We start from the raw sequence: 20,133 nt of genomic DNA on the forward strand, positions 1-20,133 counted from the left end.
GCTCCACCTTTTGAGGTCCAGACGATTTCCACAGCAAGTTCACCCACGCCTCCTCCACGCACTCCCATATGCAGTGGCTGTGCTCGCGGGGATCATCTCCAGCTCCAAGTTCCGCATTATGTCAGGCCGCCTCCGCTCATCATACCTAGTCCGGCGCATAGGCCTGGGCAGATCCAAGTCCAGAACAAACAAACGAAACAAGAGGATGTGCTGGTGGCTCCGCAGACGCGCGCAGATGGAGGCTGGCAAAGGACAGACGAAGTCGCAACGCGCTGTTTGATTGTGATTTGCGCATCTAGGCGCTGCGAGTCGGCGGCGCGCTCCCGCGCTCTGCCGCACAAGATTAGGGGACGCTGTCGTCGAAGTGAAGGACTCCGAGCGGACAATTGGCGAGGCTTATGCACGGGGCCACTGCCTGAAACGAGCTGGCACTTGCCTAATTGGCTGGGCATCGTTCTATTTTGCTGTTTCGAAACCAGGTACCCTCTAGCGCCACGCCGGCCTAGTGAATGCTCGCGCCCATGCGAACGGGGCACCGCGCCTGCTTACCTTTAATTGATTGCACCCTCCGCATTCAACGGTGGCCGCTTGCCTCTTCACCGACACGTTCTTTTGCTTCCACGAAGCTCCACATTCTTTACTTGGTTGTCTGCGTTTCTTTCCTTTCCCAGCATCAACCATGCGATCCTTTTCTACCATCGGAGCTGCGCTCCTTCCCTTAGCTGCTGCTGTGGGCGCCGTCGAGCTCAAGGTGGACGACGAGGCCTCGCTCAAGGCCGCCATCTCACAGTATGCCAATGGCTTGATGTCATACTACAGCGCGAATGCCTCAGGTCTTCCGGCGGAAGAGGTTGGCTACATTCCCAAGCCTCACTACTGGTGGGAGTCTGGTGCTCTCTGGGGAGCCATGGTCGAGTACACAAACATCGTCGGAGACGATTCGTACGTGAAGACGATCCAGCAGGGTCTGACTGCCAACTACGGCCCGGAGAACAACTTCATCCTGGACTACAAGCGTGACCAAACGGTATGAACCACATGCTGGTATTTCGGTGTTATCCGTCTAACGTATTGCAGGGCAACGATGACCAGGCCTTCTGGTGTCTTGCGACCATGTCGGCAGCCGAATATGGCTTCCCCGAGCCTGCGGATGCACCAGCAACCTACCTCGAAGTTAGCAAGAACTGCTTCAACAACATTGTTGCTCGCTGGGACGAAACATCGTGCGGCGGAGGTTTGAAGTGGCAAATCTACCCGGAGAACGACTATGGGTACAACTACAAGAACTCCATCAGCAACGGCGCCACCTTTGCTCTCGGTGCCCGCCTTGCCCGCTTCACTGGCAATCAAACCTACGCAGATTGGGCCGAGAAGATCTATGACTGGGAGAAGAAGGTCGGCCTTATTGGTGACAGTTTCGAGGTTTTTGATGGAACCGATGATAAGTCGAACTGTAAGGAGGTCGCCGACAAGACGGAGTGGACTTACAACAACGCTATGATGATCCACGGGTCTGCCTTCATGGCTTCCTACACCAAGGACGACAAGTGGACGCAGCGTACCGAGGGCTTCCTGAGCCGTGCCGCCATCTTCTTCAACAACCCCAAGCAAGTCAAGGACGTCATGTTCGAGGTTTGCGAGAACAGCGTTGGCGGCAAGAACTGCAACCTGGACCAGCAATCGTTCAAGGCCTACCTCGGACGTTGGATGGCAAAGACCGCGATCCTTGTGCCTTCGACCAAGGACCAGATCACCACATACCTCACAAAGTCTGCCTCGGCCGCTGCCAAGTCTTGCACTGGTGATGCTGGCGCCTGCGGTTCTCGATGGTACCAGGACTTCGATGGAGAGACCGGTGTCGGCCAGCAGATGTCCGCCATGGAGGTCACCCAGGCCTGCCTTATGATTCAGCAGGGCACTCTTCCCGGCACTGGTGGAGAGTCCTCGGAGCCTTCCAAGCCCTCTTCGTCTGCGGCTCCCAAGTCCAGCTCCACTGCTGCCCCTGAGTCCAGCGACGTGTCCAAGTCTACCGCCACTCCCCCTAAGACCAGCAATGCACCCAAGTCCGAGGATGCTCCGGAATCCAGCAAGGCTCCCAAGTCGAGCGAAGCCGCCCCACCAGCCAGCGAGGCTTCAGCTGGCTACCCCACTAGTGCTCCAGTCGCCAACGTGAGCTCGAGCCAGTCCGACACAGCCAGCGTCCCGACCGACATTCCTCAGCTCTCCTACTCTGCTGGCCTCTACGCCCCTATCGAGACACCTGCGCCAACCAGCACTCCCACGAGCAAGCCGGGCGGCCAGTTTGGCGAGGTTAAGAACTCCACGGCCCATGCCTGCACTTGCACTGGAAAGAAGACGACCACCGTCTACGTCAACCCGCCCACTGAGGCTACGCCGCCGCCAGCTGCTCCTCCGGCCCCTCCGGCGAACAATACTACTCCCACCATCGTTCCGACTGGTGCTCTTCCTCCTTCGCCCCCACCGCCTGCCAACAGCAGCGCCGTTGAGGTCTTCCCGGGCGCTGCCTCCAACTTGAAGATGGGCGCAAGCACTGTCTTTGCTGCGGCTGGTCTAGCGGTCCTGGCTGTTCTCTTGTAGATGTCTGATACGTACGATATACCTGGGTCAATTTGCGGAGCGGGCCCCTCCTTTCCTCCATCCAAAACGGATCTTGTTTCCTTGTTAGATATCCCTTCTCCTCATTGCATAGCATGTAATACTCCCATCCAGCCAGCATAGGACTGCATAGGAGGCGTTTTCGATTTGAGGCTTGGCACTCTATCTGCCAATCCGCGGTACATTATAGAGCATGGCTACTTCCAAAAGGTATCGAGGGCCTGGAATAGTAATTTATTTGATAGACTCGCATGCTCGCTCGGTTGTGCTGGTGCTAATGCGTGCACATCTTTTCATGTCTAAATGCGAACGTTGGTGACACTGTAGCAAGCATATGTCACGGCTGCAAATGTGGAGGTTTCGTGATGTTGGAGACTGATGGCGGAGGTCTCAGCAAGCAAGGCGAGTCGTGAAGTGATTGGCGCGGCGTCCTCCGTGAGCGAGTGCCCCGCGCTGTCAACCCTGGCGTGATTGCACACCACCGAGCTTTTGGTTGCACTGCTCCACACGTCCGGAGCCTCAACAGCAGCGATAGCGCCTCACCACACGCATTATCGTCGTCCACAGCAAGAGCATTCGCGGCCCGAACCTCGGCTATCGCTTCGCAAAGATATACCCTCAACCAGACGAGTGCGTTGGTACGGTACGACTTACCATGGCCTGAGTGTTGGACGCGGATAGTGGGCCATAACGCAATCGTTGGCAGTAGTAGATAAGGCGGAGCCCCCGGATTTTCGATCAGGTTTGTGATTGTGAAGCCTGAGGATGGAGATGGCACCTGCAATGGCTAACGTGGTACTCAGTGCCCAGATCCACCACCCGCCTTCCGATTCCGACAAAGTCCGTGGTCTTTTCGCCCGTCCACTTTACGAACAGACACTCTTTCCCTCCTCGTCGAGTGCGAACCTACCGGAGCCGGCAGCGAGCAAAATGGCGCCTAAGAAGAAGGAAATCGGGTATATGAACAAATACGTTTACGATGCATTCCTATGGACATTCTCGGTGTTGGTGGAGCTCTTCTTCCGCGAGGTGCACCCACGAGGGAGTTGGAAGGTGCCCAAGGAAGGGCCTGTCCTGTTCGTGTGTGCACCGCACGCGAACCAGGTAAGCTGCAATGCCGGTCGTGCTCCCGGAATCGTACTGACTTTGGGAGTTCGTCGATCCTCTGATCTTGATGCGCGTAGTCAAAAAAGAGACGGAGCGCCGCATACACGTCCTCACCGCCGAAAAGTCGATGAAGCGCAGGTTTGTGGGCACAATGGCAGCCGCTTCGGGTGCCGTGCCTGTTGGACGAGCAATGGACAAGACCAGACCAGCACCGGGGAAGATATACCTTCCGGATCCCGTCAACGATCCTCTCCTTGTACGCGGTGTAGGCACAAATTTTGAGGCTCAGGACTTCCAGATCGGAGGATCCCTGGTCTTGCCCAAGGTTAACAATGTGGCGGCTTCTGCCGAAATAGTAGAGATCAAAGGCCCGGAAGAAATAAGGCTGAAGCGACCCTTCAAGGGTGGAGTCGCCATGCAGCAGTTGACAGGCCGGAACGACATGACCGAGGATGGGACATTCGTTAACGGCGCATCGTCTGCAATTGGTCCTGCTCCCGGCTACGAAGGCACCGTTTTTCAGATTGCGCCGAAGCTCAACCAGACTGAAGTTTATGATGCCGTGCATACCGTACTACACCGCGGAGGTACTATTGCTATCTTCCCGGAAGGCGGTAGTCACGATCGAACGGAGCTTCTACCCCTAAAAGGTGGGTCCAGAAGTGCAATGTGCGGTTGATCACTCAACTAACACCACCCAGCTGGTGTTGCCATTATGTCATTAGGCACGGTAGCCTCAAAGCCGGATTGTAACTTGAAGATCATCCCTGTGGGTATGAATTACTTTCACGCCCACAAGTTTCGCTCAAGGGCTGTCATCGAATTTGGCAACGCTATCGAGGTCCCTGTCGAACTTGCCCAGAGGTTTCAAGCCGGTGAACGACGAGAGGCTATCGGCCAGATGCTGGAGACTATCCGAGAAGGGCTCATCTCCGTCACAGTAACAGCGCCTGACTACGACACACTCATGGTATGCAGCTTTAGCTCTATGTATATCCTTCGCTAATACGTTCGTCAGTTGATCCAAGCTGTACGTCGTCTTTACAACCCAAAAGGCACGAAACTCCCGCTACCCCGCGTAGTTGAACTCAATCGCCGCCTCATACAGGGTTACAACAAGTACAAGGACGACCCACGCATCATCAATCTCAAGAAGGAGGTCATGAGCTACAACAAACAAATTTTGGCTCTTGGTGTTAGAGATCACCAGGTACAATATGCCAGAGTCAGCGGTGTCACATGCTTCTTTCTGTTCTGGTATCGACTAGCGAAGCTCGCTGTACTATCTATATTTGTGGTTCCTGGCACTCTCCTATTCGGCCTCGTCTTCGCTGCGTGCAAGTTTTACTCAAACGTTAAGGCGAAGCAAGCACTTGCAGAGTCCAACGTCAAGGTACAGGCTAGAGATGTACTCGCCACCTGGAAACTTCTGGTCGCCATGGCTGTCACCCCCCTGGTTTATACCTACTACGTCGTCCTTGTCACGTGGCTTTATTCTTACAACCGCGTTTTCGGGTTTCTACCCGATGGTTTAAGGAAGAGGTACCTCATCCTGGCGCAGGTGATCATCTACCCTACCGTTACCTATGCAGCACTGCGTTTCGGAGAAGTGGCTATGGACATTGCCAGGTCGCTCGGACCACTCTTCAAAATGATGAATCCATGGACAGGTAACGAACTCGCCAGGGCCCAGGCCCGCCGCGAAAAGCTCGCTGAACGCATCACCGACATCATCAATACTCTTGGTCCCGAAATGTTTGACGACTTCCACTCCAAGCGCATCATCTCAGACCCCTTCAATCAGTCCCCGCCTACAACGCCACCGCCGCAGAAATCAAAAGAAGATGCTGAACATGAAGCACCTGAGCCTGTCGAATCTTATGACTTCCCTGCCTCCCCAACATCGCCCTCCATGGACCGCAATGGACTTCACAAGAACGAGTCGTTTACCGATCTTACGAACCAGGACATTTTCAGTACGCGACCGAGTACGCCTAAGAGGCATCACAGTCGCAAGCCGAGTGGAGGCTTTGGGCAGGGCTTCCAACTTAAGCCTTTTAGCACGATCGATGGCAACTTGGATGAGGTTAGTAGGAGGATAAAAAGCGGTATGCGGAGTAGAGGGCACAGAAGAAGCAGCGTGGAGGATTGGCACCAAGGGGAGGAAAGTGGTACCACCACGCCGAGGAGCGAGGCTTCGCACGATGGTCTGACCATGTCGAGGAAGGACAGGTAAGGGCGTGATCTGAAAAGTTTCTGATTGGCATTTTCTGTGTTTTTGGCACATTGTTGTGTAGCGCGTGCGGTTTGGATTGTGTGGGCGGTTAGGTGATGAGCATGGCGTTTTGGGAGTCTTGTACGTGCTTTGTGATACCAAATCTTCAATTGTTGTCATCTATCTGTTCTAGGCAGGCTCGGTGACTGCTGTTTTGGGATGGCCAGTACCAGTCCCCGCATTTTCTCTCTTCTACTTTGTAGGATGAAGCTGCACGTCATCGCTGACGAAACCCTATTCTGGTACAGCGACATCGACGAGGCAGCTCCCTCCTGGTTAAACATGGAGAGCATAAACATCAACTCCCACGTCTCACATCCATCAAAACCCTGGTATTACCAACCGCCGTTGCCAAATTCAAGCCCTCGGCTTCTCCGCGTTAATTGTGAACACATCGCTAACATGAAAGATTGATAGATTATTCACAATTTGGACATCTCCCTTCTGGGAATCCAGCGTCACCGCAAACCGCTGGCCGAGAAAGTGCAGCGCATCGAGGGCTTCAGCTTGTGCCTCAATAGTGGGTGGTATATGATTCGAACGGGGCAGAGCCTCGAACCCGGTGAAGGTACGATTGTTGTTATTACTTTCCATAGGCTAGACATCCGCGTCTAGACATTTGTACAGCACTTCGTGTGGATAGCACCGAAATAGTGTTCAGCACACCCGGTTTTCTTTTCTCTCGACAGACGGCTTTAGCATTCGAGTCGCCCAATCTGCCTCTATCGCCGTGACTTCCAACCCATTATACAAGAATTCGTATACAGCCCCAGCATATATTCCACGGCGATCCTAAGATGCGAGCTTGATCAAGACACTAATCCACAACAGTGTGCACACTCAACAGGCACAGTTGCAACAGCCTGTGCCAACATAGTACAAACAAGGTATAGAAGTCACCGTCCAGTGACGTGCGGAAATCGCGGCAATCCAAACATGACAGAGACGTAGTTAAAAGGATCTAGAGTGTAAGATTAAGTCTGTGCCCTCTGTTCCCGTTCTCAACCTATTGACCGGCGGGATCGAGTGTAGTACGCTCTTCCTGGAGCTGAAAAGTTCTCGAAAGCAGAAATGCGACCCTCTTCTGAGGGTTCAATCGGCACGTCCTTTACATCCCGTTGGCTGGGCGTGAAAGAAGAACCGGAAATTCGGCCAGACATCTGGTGCTGCCTCCTGAAGTAGCTGATCTGGATTAAAATTAACTTTTCCTTCTGTACTACGGGGTCACATGAACAAAATGAGAAATCAACGTGCCTCGTCAAGTTCGACAAGCAAACGACCCTCTTCCGCAACAACCCTCTTCACGCTTTCGTTGACGTTGCCCTCGAGAATGACCTTGCAACCCTTCGGCAACCATCTCAAGATGCGGAACGCATTCGCGTAGATGCCACCGTGGTGACCTGCAGGTAGGGTGTCAAAATCGGGAAGCATGACATCCAGTCGGATTGTGAACGTCTTGAGACCCCAACAATAGCGCAGTCCCAAACGCACCATATCGGCAAAGCTATCCAAGATGTCGTGATGCGAAGGAATGGCGAGGGTGACAGATCTTATGAGCGAACGCGAGCGCTGGTGCAACTGCCCTAGCGTAGCAACACTTGATTCGATAGAGAGAGTAAAACAATTCTCCGAATAGAAGATCTGACGCGCTTCTTTGTATACGAGGGAGCATGTCCGGAGTAGTGCGACGTTGACGCCTGCGTTGTTCCTTGCGATGGACGCCCGCTTCGGCTTCAGCGTCTCCGTGTCGTCATCTTTCTCGTCTTTGGGCGGCAAGTCCAGCAGCAGCGGCTCATCACTGCACAGTGCCCAGCGGTAGATATTCATTCGCAGTTCGGCAGGTAGCTTGAGAAATGGAAAAACGTCTTTGCTTGGCTGCTCTTCTTCATTCAAAGAGTAGGCTTCAAGTGTAGGCAGGCCAACGTCGTGCAGCGCAGCGACTTTGGGCGCATTCGCAGGGTCCCGCACAGCGCGCACCGGGCCAGGATTTTCCACCTTTCTCCTCTTATTCACTGCATCGAGAGCTCTTCCAATCGCCTCTTGAGTTGCCTCCTCCAGATCTCGACCGCGAAGCACCTCCCTCCGCTCTTCCATCAGTGGAAAGTGTCGTTTCGAGCGCGCCATCGTACGCAATTCCAAATTTATTTCGAATCGTATCGTAAGACAATCAATCCCTCCTTATGTTCCTGTGAGCATGGTGTAATCGCCAGGTGTTCGATGCTACCAGCGCGTGCCTCGACTCGTGCTGGTGTGGGGAAGCAAGAACCAGTACAGGCGCACCCTAGAGCAATTCGAAGAGGCCGATGGGATGCAGGACAAAATGTGAAATGAGTCCAATATCCGAGAGTGATGTACCAGATGACGATATGAGAATAGCAAGCAGTTGACGGTAGCGTGCGGAATCGAGAAGTGCAGACAGCTGCCGGGTCGAATGCTGGTACGCGTCTTGGCGCGCTAGGTAGCTGCGCGGGGTTGAGCTGCCTGCCCCATGCTCCAGGTCCTTGAGGTTCGCTTCCGTCACGCGCTGCTTGAAATCAAGTCTTGGGAAATTGCAAGTGCACAACTAAGTTTACTTGGTTTTGTTCCTAGCACGTATGCATTGAAGCCTCCCGCCGTCTAACGCAAATATAACAAACTGCATATAATTCACCAAGCCTGCGGCTCCGACATCCCTCTTGCTAAATCACTTTCAAAGATATCTCCATGCGAACCAGAAAAATGCTACCGATCCTCTATCCTCCATATGCTGGGGGAGAAGCCGGACCATCCTGCGACTTCGCAGGCGTGCTTTTCGACTGCCATCCCAATGAACGTCCGAAATAGATGAAGCACACCAAGCCGACTGCTTCGCAGCGCTCAAATATCAAACAAAAGAAACAGGCAAACGCTTTCCTCGTGAGCTATCATACCCTATAAGTCTATCAAAGGGCCGGCACCAGCGCCCCCTTGCTGCCTGTTGCCCTGGCCAAAGGGGTTGGAGCTGCCGTAGGGGTTGGCTCCAAATCCTCCAGCAGGTCCCGTTTGGGCCGGCATCATGCGGTTCTGTTGCGGCAAACCTGTGAATTGAGAGTTGAGGAAAGGATTGTTGCCTGTGGCGTTGGTGTTGACCTGGTTCAAACCGGCGCCGGCCGAATTGACGAACGTTCCCGGAGCCGTATGTTGTGCCGGAATGCGAAGGTTTCCTACGTTTCCAAAGGTGTCCTGCCCTTCTCCCGTTGCAAGCAGGGCGTTGAGCCTTGCTGCATTCGGATCCATCTCCTTTTGAGGTTGTTGGGCTGGTGGCGAGAATGATACGGGAGGGTTGAAGTTCGTGTTGTTGAATTGCGATTGTGTCTTCTGTTCATAGAGTGTGTTGAGTGTCGGTTGCCTCTGCGTTTGCGGTTGCGCGGTCTGCGGTCGGTTGAACGATTGTGCGAAGGGGTTGTTTGACCCTGTAGGTTGCGGAACAAGTGACTCTTGAGGCTTGTTGGTCGCCCAGGGGTTGTGGCTACCAGGCTGCAGGGTGCTCTGGTCTTGTTGCTGCTGCCCAAAGCCATTGTTCATCTGACCGTAAGGGTTGTTCTGGCTAAAGGCGGTCTGCTGAGGCTGCAAGAACTGCTGCTGTTGCTGTTGCTGATTAAAAGCATCGTAGTTTGGCTGCTGCTGTGGGAGACCATTGTAACCTCCATAACCAGTCTGGAAAGCGGTCTGCTGAGGCTGCATGCCCGTGGGCTGGGCATATGCGTTGTTGAGGAAGCCCGTACTTTGAGGTTGTTGCTGCGGGTTTTGGTCCATCAGGTTTCCAAACCAGTCAACTGCGCCTTGCTGTTGGTAACCCTGGTTATTGCCCGTGGGCTGGTACGCTGTGGGCTGAGCTGGAACATCGCCAAACAACAGGTCTGCATTGCTCGATTCGAGCTCCTTCCGCCGCAGCTCTTCCTCCTCCTTGCTGAGCTTGATGGCCTTTGCGAGATCGTCGTCGTCGTCGACGGTAACATTGTTGCGTTCGCGCCGCTTGCGCTCCTCTTCTGCCTCGTTTTTGCTCGCTTCTAGTGCCAACCGAAATTCTAGGTCATCATCGTTGTCACGTCGCTGACGACCTTCGCGACGACGTCCTTGATTATCGGAAGCTGGTCCACCATGGTGTTGGTTGCCTCCGCCGTACTCTTCGATGCCGGTTACGCGAGACTTCCACGACTTTCGGTCCTGCCGTTCTGCGCGTAGACGTTCTTCATCCATGACTAGCGAAGTAAGCTCTTTGGCGGCGATACGGACTGGTCCACATTAGCAATTGTCCCTTTGATCGCGCAAGTATACCCACTGTTCTGGCCCACATCCCGACCGTCTTCATCAATGTACTGGAACTCGCGCAGAGTCTTGATGATATAGATATTCTTCCGCGCCCACGTGACGACTAATTCGGAGCCTTCGTGCAAGCAGTAGTCAAGGACCTTGAGGGACTTGAGCACGTGGCGCCAGTTCTTCCCCTTGTCATTGAGCCGCTTGTCAAGCATATCCATGACTTGATAGAAGTCGGTCGAGCTATTGCTTGCGATTAGCGCGTTGCTATGAGCTTCATCAGGTCGCCCCTACTTGTTGAAGGTGATCTGAGCTATCTCGGCCATATCGGAGCCCACCGGGCCCCACGGATCGTTGCTGGTCGCTGTTGTTCTCAGTGTCTGCATAAAAATCGCAATTTAGATTGCCGTACCATTGCGAACCTTCACCTCGACGGCAGAATAGCCCTTGGTGACATTCTTGACGCTCCTCACTACCTTCGACATGGCTGTCGAGGATGGAGCTCAGCGCGGGGGGGACGTGCGCGCTGCTGTGTGCTGTTGTATTCGTGGATCCGGCGCGAAAACGGCCGCAGAGAAGGTCGGTGGATTGCCTGAGGTCGAGTTCGGCGGCGCAGTGATGCTGTCGACGATGATGCAATCAGTTGGACCACAGCGGTTCCTTTGGCGCGGCAGGTCGAGTGACCGATGAGGAGTGCAGGCTCGTTGTAGCGGCGGAGCGAATTTTCGATGCGAGAGGGGTTTAGTAAGAGTCGTCGTGGTGCACGGGGCTGTGAAGTGGCGGCTCTGCAGCGTGCGGAGGAGCAGACTGGTTCAGTTGGTTCAGGGAGCTGGTGCTGGCTTTCGTCACCAGGCTTGGCCTAAGCGCACGAACCCGCTGTCCGCCCAACAAGGCTAAAGACGCATGGTCAGTCACCTTTTGGGTATATAGCATTTTGTCGATTACTTGGTTGCTTGCAGGTCCAACTCCTACGTTCACGGTCCCAGTGGGGATTTCACGAAGCTCTGTAAGATGAGCCTTGCACATGACACACATCAAGGCCCGTGCCAGAGAAGGATTATTGAAGCGCATCGGCGCGATTTCATAGTCTAGAGCGCGGATTTACATCCTTCATTAAGTACCAGTCTAAAGGATTGCCAGTGTGCAAAGGAAATACCCGAATAACCTGCGAGTCGCAGACGCCCTTACCAGTCTTAGAAGGGACACCCAACTCCATCAGTCCCCCCAAACCGTAAGGAAACACCCACCAGCGTCACAGTGGAGCTAGATGAGTAGAGAATGCAACAAAGGAGATATAGAGTTGGCCACCACACCAAACGAGAAAACTTCCAGAAAAGACTGCAGAGTGGAAAGCAGGCAGTCAACGAAACCCCGCAGATTCATGTAACCGCCATGCAGGATGTCCCCGAGATCGAGCAAACACGCCGGAAGAAGCAATGAAATTTTTGTGTAGTGGAAAACAGGGGTATAAGTCCTGCCGAGAACACCGATGTAATGGATTGGAATCTTCAACTTGAATCTTTGTGTTAGTTGTACAGAGAGTGAGCGGTGCATTTATTGCACCGCGGGGGCCCACATCTGCTGCCCCTGGTTTGTGCTGTAGTGGTCCGGCTCGGTGCTGTTCGGGCGACGGATGTTGTTGTTCTGGTAGTACATGTTGTGGGGCGGGTTGGCATACTGGGGCTCTGGGTAGACATAACTGTTGTCACCAGCTCCTGGGGATGGCAACGCCTGGTGAGAAGGCGACTGCCAGCCGACCGCAGTCATGTGCGGGCTTCCACTCGCGCTGTTGGTCCCAGACTGGTTGTGGTTGGCAGATGCCGGTGGCTCTAGGATCGGAGGCGGGCCATAGCCGCTCGGGTGCGAGGTGATGGTTGGACGCGAGCCGCTCGCAGTCGAGGTGTACGATTGTGATGTCAGGGCGGGAGATGCACGCGGGCTAGGTTGAGGCATCTCGTTTCTAAGATGTGGGGGAACGTTCATGTTACCCATGTACGCGTATTCCGGTTGTTGGCGGTGCATTCCCGGCACGACACCGGCAGGCATGCCGCCGGCAGGAGACATAGACGTGAGACGGTCGTTGGGTGACGGCGTGTTCAAAGGCGACGCGGTCTCAGAGTACTCCTCTGCATCAGAGCGAGCCGACCTGCTCGGGGCAGATGCGCGCGAAGCGAGAGCTGCCGCCGTAGCAGCAGCAGCTTCTTCGACAGTGCCTGTGTGGTGGTTTTGATGGCGAGTCAGGGTAGTGCGACGCGTGAACGTCTTCTGGCAGTCCGCGTAGGGGCATTTGTACGGGCGCTTGCCAGAGTGGATACGACGGTGGCGAGCGAGTGAACTAGAGTCACTGAAGGGCTGGGCGAAGGTTAGAAGACGCATTGACACACGCGACCGGAAGCATACCTTGCCGCAACGCTCACACATATGGGGCTTCTCGCCCGTGTGGACACGTTGATGGACCGTCAGTGCCGAGCGCTGGATGAACTGCTTGCCGCAATTGGGGTACTCGCACACATGGGGACGGATGCCGCTGTGGATACGTTCTGTATGTTGTTAGTGACGGAATGACTTTGGTGTTGAGGCCCAAGCTCCTTACCGTGACGTGCAAGGTCACTGCGTCGCGCGAAACCCTTACCACACGTGGAGCACGCGAATGCCTTTGGCGGGCCGTTCTCGTTGGCAGGACGGCCACCAGCATGCTGTGCCTGCTGGTCTGGAACCTGCTGCTGAGCATACGCGTGGTCCTGTGGATTAGGGATATAGCTGTTATTGTTGAGCATCTGCATCGGTGCTTGCTGCATGGGCGTGGGCGAAGGATAGCGCATGCCGTTCATGTGCTGGGCGGGGATGGGAGGGTATGACGGGAGTGGCTGCTGTGGTTGTTGTGACGAGTAGCGCGACGAGTCGGATGGGTGCGGTGAGACGCCACGCTCAGAGCCGTTCTCAGACTTGATGTGGCCATTCATGTAGGCCGGCTGAGCGGCGAAGTGCTGTGGTTGATGCTGCATCGCGTGTTGCATGCTGAAGGGTGAACCTGTTCCTGCGTGGGCGGTCAACCTTGCGTTCAAAATAGTTCCTAGCTCCATCGCCAGGGGAAGAGGTCGCGTGGCAGAACAGCGGGCCGAGGGCCCAGCGTGAAAGGACGGTGGGTGCGCACCAGAGAACTAGGCGGTGAGCCTGCGGCGGCGAGGTGAAAGGAGTCGACCGACGCGGTGGTGGTGATGGCGGCCAGCAGGAGGCGTCGAGGACGATGGTCGAGGTGGCCCGTCCGTTGATGTCAAAAAGATGGGCGGACCGCGTGCAGGCCAATGCTGATGTTGCACTAGAGCGAGTGTCAGCCAGAGAAACGGTCACAGGGGCGTTGTCGCCTTCACGGCAGCGGGAGTCGAAGATGCGCCCGTCGTCGCTGGCCTGGCAGCACGCGGGCGCCCTCGCCGTCTCGAGGACAGGAAAGGGGCACCGGCGAGAGCGCGGCAGGCGGCGGGCGCGGCGGCTCGCGCTCGCGATGGCAAACGGTCGAGACGTACCTACGAGTGAGGGCCTGCGGGAGGGCAGGGCAGAGGATGGCTGTTGATGGGGGTGTGGAGTTGAAAGGTACAAAGTCCTTTGCTGCTTCTTCGCGCGTGTTGTGATTTCCGAGCTAGAGCCCAAACCAGTATCGGCTAGTTCCGAGTCGTCGACCCCAGCAAGTGGCAGAGGACGATGTGCAGCCGTAGACGCTCAGGCCAGCAGACCAAGGGCAAGGGACGCTGCTGCAATGGGCGCGCGCCGCGTTATGAAGGCCCCGGCGGACTCTGCTGTCTCTTTTCGGTCGCCTGAAACCCGCAAATCTCACCTGCGCTCCTTTTGAGAAGCGCGCAACCACCGATGACTAACCGGGCCGCTGACTACTGCGTCGCCTGTTCGCCTTCAGCTCTGCGGACCCCGATCGAACGGCGAAGACGCTGCGGTTGATTGCTGGCACCGCCCGGGTGCAACCCGTGACGTTTCGAAGAGAGTATGCCTATGTAGTCTTGTGCCTCAGTATCTCCAGATCCCAACGCGATCCCGGTCGGACCCGCCCCAGTGGCCGTTGGACGATGTTGCGCCTCCACAGAATCGGCGGAAGCAACGTTGCTACAGCTGCAGGCCCGTCAGTCTACCGCCCGTCTCGGGGTGGGAAAGCGCGCGCTGACTGTGTCCGCGCCCGGGGGAGAGGACGCGGTGGGATGCTCACCTGCTCAGCTTGGCCGCGCCCCTATTGTCTGAATCCTTCTGTCGCTGCGACTAGGTAATGGAAATGCAATCGCAGAGGTAATGCTCGACTGCGATGCGGGGGTGCGATATCTCGAGTGGCTGTCGTTGGAACTGGATGTGTCCGAGGCGTGGGCGGTCGTGGTTTGCGTCACTGTGCTTTGCTCAATCGCAGGCGTGCGCGTAACAAGATAATAACGGCACCGTCACTTGCGACCCAGCTGGCGCAGGGGCAGTCTAATACTCGCAGATCACGCTTGTTTATACTGTGTACGGCATCAGGGTGGCATTTCATACGACGCTATCCTTGCGCCCGCCAGAAGGGGACGCCAGGGCCTCACCATCCCCACGACCATCTGCCAGACCCACCGCAAGAGTCAAGGCTCCGAGGCACTGCGCCTGTCTGAGGCGTTCTGTGGCGCTGGCGAACAGACAGGCAGCCAGAGAACCGTCGCTCCTCCAACGGCTTGCATGAACCGCCCGCTGCATGTGGGCACAAGAGCGGCGCACGCTGGAAGCAGAGTCAGACGCGCGGTTTCGAAGCAGCACAGCAGCTTCGCAACGCCGCCATGTGAGGCGTGGAGCTGTCGCAGGAGCTGGGGGCATCGAAGCCATCCACCTTCTAGCGGGCTTCTATGATCCATGCGCTCTCAAACCACGGACCTCACAAACAGCAGAATCCCTGCCGGCGCCCCAAATTTAGCCTGTTGCGAAACATCTTGAGCGCCTGCCGCCGACCGTCGAGTTCCAACGTGCAATTGGCCTTTGCCCGCCTCCCCTACGAGCATGCGAGCGGGTGGACGTGACAATGCGAACTCGCAGTGTCGCGGCTGTCCGAGACACCCCTGAAGCCCTCACGAACCATAGCTTGGGCGCCATGAGCGCCCACCGTAGGACAGGAAAACACACGTCCCCAACTGCGCCGCTGCTTCCCACGAGGAGCAGGCGCATGACATCACGGCAGCAGGCTTCCTCCACGATACATGTCCCTCTGCAGGGCCCGCGAGATGCGGTGGCACAAGCTGTTGCTGCGAAGAGCGGGCCGGTGCTCTCTGGCAAAAGACGTACATGTCACGACTGCTCGAGAGCCACCGTCACACCACCGGTTCGGCATCCACATGCACTTTGTTTGAGCGTTGCGCATCGGGATCGACGCGGGCTTCCGACGGGGGCACGGCAGCGATGTGTCGTACGATAGTGCACGCGATGACCAAGGTCAAAAGTCCAGCTCTCTGCTGCACCTGTTTGCCATTCACGCGTAAGCATGCCACTACAATGGGCAGATTGCAGGCCGTGGGCGACGAGAGCAGGCGCGAGTCAGTTCGGCCAGGAGACGCCGCCGACCAAGAGGGCTTCCGCGATGCTTCCACGATGGCAGTCTGTGCTCGTTACCAAGATGCGATGATGCACGGGGCCACCCTAGCCGGATCCACCTTGAGCCTCAATGCGCGCTGTCTCCGGGCGATCGTCTCACGCTCTTCATGCTGTCCCCTCGCAAAGCGCCTCCGAAGCTTCCGCCCATCGCACCGTCGACAAAGGCCTCACACTCGGAAAGCGATCGGGCAGATGCAGCAACATCAGATATCCCCGCTAACGGGCGAGCGCCTGCAGTGTGCTTCGGCGCCGACCTGTCACGTCTGCCCGGCAAAACTGCGACAGGGCACCGACGTTTCACAACCAGACATTCCTCCAGTTCTGCGTGCATTTCCTCGCTGTCGCTTGGGCATGTTCTTGCACTATTCTTGTGCTGGCCACGTCGTGCGTCAGAAGCCTGAACTTGCATGCCACTGGCCAAGCGGCTGCAGCCCCAGCTTCCGCGTGCATCATCTCCGACGCCGTCTTCCAACCAACACCGCTCGGGCACCAAAAGCATGGAGCGCCCAGCAATCCACTCCCCGTAAGGCTCCAACAACATCCATGCGCTTTCTAGAAGCCTGCCTTCTTCGCATTAGCCTCACCTTGACCGCTGCCTCGCAATTTGAGAAAGAATGTCCGCCCACAACAGTCCGCGTCACAGAGTGCGTCGTGCGCCCGCCCCTTGTTTCCAGAAGACTACCCCTTTTACCCTAATTTTCCGCAGCTGGTGCCCATCCGTCGCCCGCCGGCACGAGGGTCCTCTGCGTCATCCCGCGTTCACGTTGTGCATCGCGGTCAGTTCGGTGCCGCTCGCTGCGGAGGTCTTAGCTTTACCGTACATGCCCGTCGTCGCATCGCAAGTACAAGTGTTTCTCACTGCGCGAATGGGCACCCAGCTGAAATAATGACACTGGTGTTCGCGTGAATTCTTGGCCACATGTCGATCGACATCCGTACATGCGCTTGCCCCTTTGAACGAAGGCAATATACGTCAGGCACCGTGGACACTGCATCATTGTACATCCTGAGCGACTATTGTTTCTTCCAGCTTTGGAAGGTTCTTTCTGTTACAGCATCTTTGGTGCATGCGCATGTGAGCCCTCTACGCAGGAAGTACAGACCATGTGTTGGCTGGTCAGTGCGGGTTATTGTGAAGTCAGTTACGGTAGGCGAAACACACAACGCTCGAAATATTTACACCATGTCTGTATGCGTGCGATTATCTAAAACAAAGCATGCGTACAACATCACCGGACGAAGGCCAGGGTCAGATTCCTTCGGCGATGGATTGCGAGCTATCGAGACAATGTTTCAACACAAAACCTGGCCTATGAACGAGCAGTTTCCCCAACGATCAGCCAGCCACTAGACACTAAATGATCCCTTCAACAATCTACTCGAAGAAAGAGACGCAAATGCGATTGTTTTCGTTACCGTTATGCAACTATAGTACACAAGTAGTAGGAGAATGGGGACGATCTAACAACATGTCGTCTAAATGTCAAGACGACCAACGCTCAAAGCACCTAACACGAACAAGCAAGGAACCGCTACAGACATATTTGTCTTTGGGCAAAGTCTCAAACCCTTGGAACGCCTCCGGTGCCGAATAGCTCCATGTGCACCCTGTCACTATCGACACCAAAGCTCTTCAACTTCGCTTCGACGTCCAACATGAATTGCGTTGGTCCGCAGGTGAAGTATTGCGTCTTCTTGTTATCCGTGAAAAGGTACTCCTTCCCGATCTTGTCCAGATCAATGCGCCCCTTGATGTCGTAATCTTGTCCTCCGACTTCGCCTTCCTTGGGTGAAGAGGAGAAGTACAGCTTGTGGAATTTCCTGTTGCTAGCTGCCACTTTGTCGACATGCGCCTTGAACGCTCGCGACTTCGAGTCCCGCGAACCCTGGACCCAAGTAATTGGTCTTGAGCTGCCCTCCCCGACCAACGCGTTCAAGATGCTCGTCAGGCACGTCAGGCCCACACCCGCCGAGATGAAGACAACCGGCGTGTCCTCCTCGACGTCCTTCTCCTCGAAGAAAAAGTCACCAAACGGATGCGATAGCTTCACGACATCACCCACGTTCTTCTTGTCGTGCAGGATATTCGACAAGTATCCCGCATGCGTCATATGCTTTGGCTCCCCAATCTCGATACCTGGCTCCCTCTTCACGCTAATCCGCAGATACGGTTTCCCCGGCGCATCGCTCAGACTGTACTGCCTCGCCTGCCAGACACCACCATCCAGTTCGTCCACAAATAGATTTACTGAGATGTACTGTCCCGGCTTGAAAATCGGCAGCTTGAGGTCCTTGTTAACAGGCTCAAAGTAAAACGACGTAATCTCGTCGGATTCCTTCTCTTTGCGCGCGATCCTGAAGTCTTGCCACCCGGGCCAGTAGCTCGTCTCGGTGTACATCTGGGCCTCCTTCTGGATCATGATGTTGGCGAGCTGCCAGTAGGCGGCGCCCCAGGCATCGAGGATCTCGTCGGTCGCGGCGTCGCCCAGCACGCTCTTCATCGTCTTGATGAGGAAGTCGCCGACAATGTTGTAGTGCTCGGCTTTGACGCCCAAGCTCGCATGCTTGTGGCAGATGAGCTCCACGGCAGGGCTCAGCTTGCCCAGGTCATCGAGGTTGGCGGCGTAGGCGTACAGAGATACTGCGAGTGCGCGTGCTTGGTGACCTGTTGCTTGGTGTGTGTTGTTGAAGATGTTCTTGAGAGAAGGATTTGCGGAGATCATGTCGTGGTAGAATTTTGTGGTGATGGTTTCGCCATATTGGGCGAGGACGGGAACGGTGGACTTAACGATGGCGGTCTGCTCTGGTGTTAATGCTGCCGCCATGTTGAGAATTGGTGTGATGCAGGATAGGTAGATGGTTCTGCTATATTGTACTGATGTGGCGATGATGGGTTTCTTGATGTAAGGATTCGGTCAAAGGCGGATCTCGTCTTGGAAGTAGATGCTTGAGTGATATAAATATTCGAAGTATTGTCGTAGGCGGTAGCAGGCCGTCGTCGTATACAAAGCTATCTTCTGATGGTGACAGGAAAAAGAAAACCACACTACTATCTTATATACATGCATACCCATCAACCAAGCTTCAAGTTCTTCACTCGATGTGAGTATTTCCGCGGAAACTTACATTTTCTGTAGCATTGGTGGTTTGGAGAAAAACAGGCCATGCCAGGCCAACACTGGGCCCAAGACCCAAAATATCAGCTCACTCTCACTCTGCGCACCGCGGCGCTATGAACGATGCATTTGCGCTTGAGGAAAAAGTGCTTGGGTAAGCGGTCTTTCCGACGCTGTTGTTACGTAGTAGCGCAAGAATCTGCAGGGTCGGCGCTTTGTACGCGGTCTGTTCCGCAGGCCCGCCGCTTCTCCGCCACTTCCGCCGCTTCGGACATGGGATCGATTGGCGGCGTAAGTGGACTGGTGCATACGGTGAGGTGATATCTTGAGGCTCTTTCATGTATAATGATTTCTGTGGTTGTGCTACAGTACTGCGACTTTGCTCGTGGTATTCAGGCGAGAGCCGATTGCAGCCTCAGCGCGGGTACTGGACGCCATGAAGATAGGTCGTGCCTCGGAGAGCGTTCGTTCGTCCTTGCACATGCACACACGAAACTCGACAGGAGCCGTTGGCATTACGCTAGTCCAGGCACCGACCTGTACTGGCTCTGCTAATTGTAAAGATACACTCTACAGCCGTTTCTTCGCGTACGTCTCTATGGCGCGCATCCACTACACATCGGGGACCAAACTCTATCCGATACAGCATCAAACAGTTCCAGTCTAATCTCCATGTTTACTGCATGACCATGACCTCCGGTAGAGAACAGAGTACTTGTCACCGTGTGACTAAATATCACCCTACCACATGCGTGGCACGCCGAAAGGTCCCGACTCCGCCATGCAAAGGGTAAAATCGGAGTGCGGCCCGTTGTAATCGGCAGCGTAGACCAGAAATTGGAGAATGGGTCGTTCGGTCACTCGGCCATGGAAATTTTTATCCAGACGATGAGCATTTCTCCGCGGCAGCTGGTGCTGAGGGTGCGCTTTCCCAGTTAGGTTGGATGTGCTTACCTGAACGCGTTACTGTCTGGGGTATGCCATGTATATTTATTGTGCCATCACTGGCCACTTATACCAGGAACATGAAGGCTCCTTTTTCATGCAATTGGACTGATTCCAAGAAGATATGTGTATGAGATTGCGTACTATGCCTGCGTGTATTCGGCGTTACACGGCATACATGCATCCTAGCCG

The 20,133-nt window shown here is 55.3% G+C and overlaps 6 protein-coding genes across 6 annotated transcripts; 2 read left to right on the plus strand and 4 right to left on the minus strand.

Annotated features, from left to right (window-relative positions):
- Window positions 1-679: 679 nt before the first annotated feature.
- On the plus strand, window positions 680-2,598 carry N0V89_001154 (uncharacterized protein; the record flags this gene model as incomplete). Its single annotated transcript, XM_056209968.1, has 2 exons — window positions 680-1,027; window positions 1,078-2,598. The coding sequence occupies 2 exons, from the start codon at window positions 680-682 to the stop codon at window positions 2,596-2,598; spliced, it is 1,869 nt and encodes a 622-aa protein (XP_056076790.1).
- An 801-nt stretch (window positions 2,599-3,399) lies between these two features.
- SCT1 (Glycerol-3-phosphate/dihydroxyacetone phosphate acyltransferase) lies at window positions 3,400-5,959 on the plus strand (the record flags this gene model as incomplete). The annotated part of the gene is made up of 4 exons (XM_056209969.1): window positions 3,400-3,720; window positions 3,770-4,373; window positions 4,425-4,693; window positions 4,742-5,959. 4 exons carry the CDS (start codon window positions 3,400-3,402, stop codon window positions 5,957-5,959), a joined length of 2,412 nt encoding a protein of 803 aa, XP_056076791.1.
- A 1,284-nt stretch (window positions 5,960-7,243) lies between these two features.
- N0V89_001156 (uncharacterized protein) lies at window positions 7,244-8,092 on the minus strand (the record flags this gene model as incomplete). The annotated part of the gene is made up of 1 exon (XM_056209970.1): window positions 7,244-8,092. One exon carries the CDS (start codon window positions 8,090-8,092, stop codon window positions 7,244-7,246), a length of 849 nt encoding a protein of 282 aa, XP_056076792.1.
- An 816-nt stretch (window positions 8,093-8,908) lies between these two features.
- On the minus strand, window positions 8,909-10,761 carry N0V89_001157 (uncharacterized protein; the record flags this gene model as incomplete). Its single annotated transcript, XM_056209971.1, has 4 exons — window positions 8,909-10,251; window positions 10,299-10,519; window positions 10,571-10,640; window positions 10,689-10,761. 4 exons carry the CDS (start codon window positions 10,759-10,761, stop codon window positions 8,909-8,911), a joined length of 1,707 nt encoding a protein of 568 aa, XP_056076793.1.
- A 1,069-nt stretch (window positions 10,762-11,830) lies between these two features.
- Window positions 11,831-13,281, minus strand: N0V89_001158 (uncharacterized protein; the record flags this gene model as incomplete). Its single annotated transcript, XM_056209972.1, has 3 exons — window positions 11,831-12,628; window positions 12,677-12,816; window positions 12,870-13,281. The coding sequence occupies 3 exons, from the start codon at window positions 13,279-13,281 to the stop codon at window positions 11,831-11,833; spliced, it is 1,350 nt and encodes a 449-aa protein (XP_056076794.1).
- A 4,161-nt stretch (window positions 13,282-17,442) lies between these two features.
- N0V89_001159 (uncharacterized protein) lies at window positions 17,443-18,705 on the minus strand (the record flags this gene model as incomplete). The annotated part of the gene is made up of 1 exon (XM_056209973.1): window positions 17,443-18,705. One exon carries the CDS (start codon window positions 18,703-18,705, stop codon window positions 17,443-17,445), a length of 1,263 nt encoding a protein of 420 aa, XP_056076795.1.
- Between the last annotated feature and the right edge of the window lie 1,428 nt (window positions 18,706-20,133).

The sequence above is a fragment of the Didymosphaeria variabile genome, assembly GCF_027946475.1.
Source record: "Didymosphaeria variabile strain IMI 356815 chromosome Unknown scaffold_1, whole genome shotgun sequence".
Classification (NCBI taxonomy): domain Eukaryota; kingdom Fungi; phylum Ascomycota; class Dothideomycetes; order Pleosporales; family Didymosphaeriaceae; genus Didymosphaeria; species Didymosphaeria variabile.